At 34.1% G+C, this 6,000-nt stretch overlaps 1 protein-coding gene across 1 annotated transcript in view; it reads right to left on the minus strand.

Moving 5' to 3' along the window:
- The window catches only part of LOC131069099 (zinc finger CCCH domain-containing protein 40), a 29,713-nt gene extending 25,119 nt beyond the window's left edge, over positions 1 to 4,594 (minus strand). The window contains exon 1 of the mRNA XM_058004409.2: positions 4,279 to 4,594. Within this exon, the coding sequence (XP_057860392.2) occupies positions 4,279 to 4,383 (105 nt within the window). The 5' untranslated portion in view covers positions 4,384 to 4,594. The remainder of the gene's footprint in view (positions 1 to 4,278) is intronic.
- Positions 4,595 to 6,000: the final 1,406 nt, after the last annotated feature.

Here is a 6,000-nt window from a genome sequence, read left to right on the forward strand (position 1 = left end):
ATATTTACCCTATATTTGCAATGAAAAATAATCACTCTTCTGATTGAAACCCAGACTGGATTCAAACTTGCAAAATGATGATCTGCAATAGTATATCTGTCATGTGAAAGACACCTATTCAAAGTGCTTCTAACTATTCAAAGGAACATGGAAGAATATTCACCTACCACAATACAGCTACACTAAAACAAATGTTAACTGAAGCACTGCATTTTCAATTCCTACGAATTTTACTTCTCAAGGTGTACCCCACCCAGCAATTGAATCTAGTGCAAAGATGCTTTGAATCAAAATCAAACTATGAGAGTAAATTTGGCAAGGTTTTGAATCAATAAGTCCTGTTCTTGATGTGAAAAGGCATTTGATTGTCTTTCAATATTTGCCACATTAACTCTTTTTCTATCTTATATCTAATATAAATTCTTTTGTCCCCAGATTTTGCTTGTTACCATCTTCTTGTGTGTTTGGGGTCCAGAGAAGAATCAAATTTACATTTGACAGTAAATTTGACAAGAATTTGAATCCATATGTCCTGCTCTTGGTGGAAAAAGGCATTTAATTGTCTTTAGATATTTGCCACAAAAATGCTTCTTCTATCTTTTATCTAATATAACTTCTTGTCACCAGATTTTACTTGCTACTATCTTCTTGCATGTTTGGGGTCCAGGCAAAGGACCTGTTTCTTTCTTGCACCATAGGACCCATCAGGTTTAGACTTCGACTAGTTACATTTTCTCTTTGTTTTGACTTCAAATAGTTACAGTTTGTTTTTTCCCTTTTTTAATTTTGGTGATGTCCCCCCTTGCAGGGTGAGCAAGGCCATGACCAAGAATTATCTCTTCATCAAATTCACCACTTTCACCCAACTTCATCTGCTGGGGTACTCCACAACCAGCAACTTGAGGGTGGTTGTTTACCTAATTCCAACTAAGAATTTAGACTACAGACTTTGCTTTGGAAGCACCAGTGTTTTACCACTTAACCTTGTATATATATATATATATATATATATAGGAAAATCCATTTGAACCCAAGCCAGTGGGGGCAGCAGGATTCCTGGGTATAGCTTTTGACAGGCCAATATTCAGTAATCTAGAGGATTTTGTGTTTTGGGGAGATTGAAGCCTGAACAGATTGCAAAATGACTCCTAAATCTTTTAAATAGGCCTCTGCCTATTAAACATCCTCCTCAAAGATACTAGGCTACAAAGTTTTGGTGTGAACTACATAAAACAATCGATTTACAGAGCAGCCACCCACCAAGTGAGCATCCTTTCAACATTTAAACCATCAAACTTGCTTTCACCAAATTCAATAAATTAAATAGGTCACTGACAATTGCACCCTATTTTCCAAGGGCCAAGAAACATTCTTGGTTACAAGCCTCAAAATCATGCAAGAATTCAAACAAAAACCTTTCCCATTGACATCAACCTCAATTTCACACTCAACCACCACTTGCCACCAATCAAATGTTGATCCCTCTAGGTATAAAAAGGCAAATCTGATTTTGAAAATATCAAGTCTAGTTTAATTATTATTATAAACAAACAATCCATCTTTCTTAATCGAAGACCTAGGATTAGCATGGTCATTCACCCCATCAAACATGGAAATAGAGAACTTCACTTTCAAACTTTGACTTATGTGGTTCCTTCCTTAACCTTTTCCAAGTATCGAGGATGTCCCCCAGCCCTATTTCTCAGAAGAGGATTTTCCCATAACTTGTGCCTTCCAGCACTCCCTCTTCTGCTGCAGGCCACATGATGGTCTTCTTCATTGTTATCAATTCAACCTCTTGTTCTCTTTTTTTGAGGCTAATACCAAGCATTTAGTCTTATTCATGTCCCTAATGGCTAATACCATTGTTCATCTTGTTCCTGACCTCTAATCAATTGAACTAATGATGACTTCCTCCACATTCAATGATAGAGTTTATGTATGTGGTGAAAAGTTGAAACCCATTATTGAGTTGGACAGCAACTTCTGTAAGACAAAAAAATATATGAATTGATTGAATTTGCTTTTCCTATCAGTCCAGCCAAATGTGTGCTTGGATTGAAAAAAAATGTCATGTGTTTGGCGTTCAGACTTACAGCTATTGAGAACGGGAGTTGTTGAAGCTAGTATATTGGAAGATCAATCAGTCAAAATAACCATCAACCTTCAGCAGCTGCAATATTATAGGTTTCTTCTGCCTCGTCAAATTTGTAACATGCACTAGAATGTTACTACCAATTTTTATTTTTCCTCTTTTGTGGCCTAGACTGCAACCTTTATTGGTAATCCACTAGACCAAGAAAGTGGCTTTGATACCAATATTGTGACAAGAATATGAAACTGGTGAAATAAACAAATAAAGAAAAGATTGAACAAAATATGGAAACAAAATCTGAAAATTGTGTTTTCTTTAATTCTTGTATGGAAAAATTGATGTTTGAGAAAAAAAAAATCTACAAAGATAATAACACCAAAATCTTGAAAAAGCCACATACACTATTCTATTTCAATGAACAAACCAAGCCATACAAAGTAATAGAAACTTTCCTTGGTGCCAAGTGAGCCACATCCAACAGCAGTCTAGTAGTTGTACTTGGCAAAAAACAACTCTCCGAGCTTCTGAGTCCTGACCAATGTTTTCAGCCAAATAACACTCACTTTAGGCTTAAAAGACTTTTATCATGCCCACATTTTAAAGACCTTTTATATATTTTTCAAGCTCAAAGACCTTAACCTAGTGTAACTTACATCACATTGATTTTGCCACTTGTAAAGTCAATTTTCTGTTACGGGCATTTTACTAATGATGACTGCTTAAGTAATACTAACTGACTAAATAACAAAAGCTGCATAACTTACGAGTAACTGATCACATCATAACTGACTCGATCTTGCATGAATGACACATTACTTTGTACATAACATATCAAGTGTAAAGCTTCCCAAAAAAACAGTGTATGGATAAACTGCATCGACGTTTCAGCTCACCCTTCATGATCCATGATTGGGATGATGGAACAATCCTGCAAAGCTGACAGATTCCTGCATATTATACTAGCACAACAATCTAGAAATATTGACGTTAAACACAAAGGTGCCTTCTTCAGACAGTCCACCTTGATAGACCAATCAATCAATTGAAGATCGTAATTGTACAAGGACAATAGTTGTATCATATGTCATTGCATATAAATTCACATCTAAAAACCCATTTTGACTATCAAGTTTAATGATTCAAATTCACCAAGTACCCTTTTAAACATTTTTTAATAATCTCAGTTTGTCCGTTTGTTTGAGGATGATAGGTATACTTAAACGTTAAGGTTAATTCTACACATTTACACACCTCTCTAGACAACAAATTTTTGAAGTCTTAAATTATGCAGCACAAATAGATCAGCAACTAGTAAAGATTAAGTAGTCAATACTTTTACCATCAATAGAAATTAAAAAAGGCTTACTTAGTTCATACATCAACTACTACGCAAATACTGATCTTTCCTCCCACACATTGTAGGTTTGTTATTGTGTTCATGCTAATGGTTTTCAGTATTTGGTTGGATATTTATTATTGAGAATAATGAGTTCACACATATGTATGGAATTTTTCTTCAACCGCAACAAACCTGGACTTCTGGGATTCTCTTTGTTATTCCTTTGGCAACTTTAGAAAGAAGCCACAATTTTTTTCAATCTTAGACAAAATGGAGGGAATCAATTGGCCAAATAAGTAAAAACTAAAAACTAAAAAGCAAGTGCTGCAAAAGTCCAACATCCCCCATTCAACAACCAGTATGTGTCTCATTCGTAATAATAATTATTCATCGGAGCTTGTCCCAGGTTTAATAAGAATGCAGTCAACGTGTCATCGAGGATAATCCATAAGCTCAAACATATATTTAACAGGCAAAAAATGAACAAACATAATGCAATAGAGGTGACTGCGAACTCTATTAAAAATTCCTATAATTTGCACCCCTCTAGAATCCATTGAATGTTCCAAATTCAATCGGGAAGAATACAAGGCGTGCCTTATCACAAATAGGTCAAAGAAAAAGAGAGAGAGATGCAAATGGAAACCCTGGATGTTTTCGAGTCGAGTATTTTCCCACTTAGGGTTTAGAGCTGTAGTTCATAACTTGAAATTCGCCTTAAAATAAGTAGGTCAGAATTCCTCCGTGAATGTGAATGGAAATGAGGGGTTAAAAAAGACCACAAACTAGCGATTTAGTTGAAAAAAACAATGAGAAAAAAGGAAAAATGAAAAACTGAACATACCATTCTGACATAGGGGTTATCGCCGAGGCAGGACTCGCATATGATGGGGAAATCAGATCGCTCCCAGCCATCTGCCTCCGTGTCCCGCAGCAGCCTGTGAGCCATATTTCCCTCCTTAAATCTGTGATGAATACTCTACACAATATTAGCTATGGCGATTACTGAGTTTGACGCAGGATTCTTGATCGATGTCTAAATGAAAGAGATTTGGAAAGAAGCAGGCTGCCACTGTGGACCGAGGAGGCGAGCGAGCAGAGTGACTTCTGATTTCATAGGAGTCGTGCCTGTAATAATTATCAAAATAAAGCTTGAGAGGTAGTCTAGCATTTTATTTTTTAAAAATATTACATATTTCTGTTACTTTTTCAAAGTATTTTTAATTGTAGTTTTGGTTTTAGATGATGTTGAATATTTTTCAATTTTAATAATGTTTTGATGTGTAAATAATTGTCAATTAAAGTTTGAAAATGTGAGTTTTTATTAGCACGCTCATCTCATTACATTTCATTTCTTATAGGGATTTTAGTTATAAATTGGATAATACTTTGAAGTCAACAAATTCTTCCAATGAGTATTATATCACAATTTTATTTGGTACATGAAGATTATAATTGTTGGGGTTAACATTAGCTTCAAAATTGATTCATACAAAGCATAGCGATAATTAGTATAGTTAAAATTGAATTTGTTTTTTAGAACAAAAATTTGTTAAATACTAATGAGCAAATGCTTTGTCAATTGCTTGGTTGATTCATAAATATTAAAAATATAGTTAATAGTAATTAATAAAAGATGAGCAAATAATAATTAATGTAATTAGTTTTCAATGTGACTGTAAGTGGAGTTGATAGTTAAAATTAGAAGGCAAATTTATTTGGCTAATAAATATTTGATACAATATTTAAAATATTATATTAATTTAAAATTATAAAAGTATACCCATGCATAAAGAGTTAAGCAGACTTATCTAATTTCTAGCTCAAGAAAGGATGTCAAATGGATTCCTCCTGACGCAAGATGGATCAAGGTTAATTTTGATGGCACATTGTGTGGTAACCCTAGAGAAGTTGGGGCAAGATGTGTTATTACATATCAGATTAATAATGTTCTATTAAAAAATAAGAAAAGCCACAAATAATGAGGTTGAATTTCAAGCAGTGCTACTGGAATTGATTAGGGGAGTAAATTAAATATTCATAGAAATGACCTAGAAGAATACTCACATATTGTAATCAATATCATTCAAATAAACAAAATGCCAAATTAGAAGTTAGGGAAATGGTTGTGGCAAATTCAAGAGTTGATTAAGTCTTATGATGAGTTCACCATATCTCATGTGTACAAAGATGGGAACAAAATGGCAAATGATATAGCAAAGACAATGGTTGAAATAAAATGTGAGATGATTGAGATTGATTCATTAAAGGCATGGCATGAATTATGTAGATTGTTTGTAATGAAAAATAACTAATTTGACACCCAAAATAGATTGTAAGGATGAATTCAAACGATGGTGAGATAAGCAAATATGTGGGAAGTACGCCACCATTTACTCAAATGATGATATCATAGCATTAAATTGAATTCACAGGATGGACCTTCCATATTGTGACATTTTCACTTTAAGGATGAATACAACAGTATGTTTGCGAGCTAACAAAAGGTAGATGGTGTTTTTTTGGAGAAATATCCAAGCGAAGATTAATAGAAGTGTTCAAAACT

Source organism: Cryptomeria japonica, chromosome 1 (genome assembly GCF_030272615.1).
Source record: "Cryptomeria japonica chromosome 1, Sugi_1.0, whole genome shotgun sequence".
NCBI classification, from domain to species: Eukaryota; Viridiplantae; Streptophyta; class Pinopsida; order Cupressales; family Cupressaceae; genus Cryptomeria; species Cryptomeria japonica.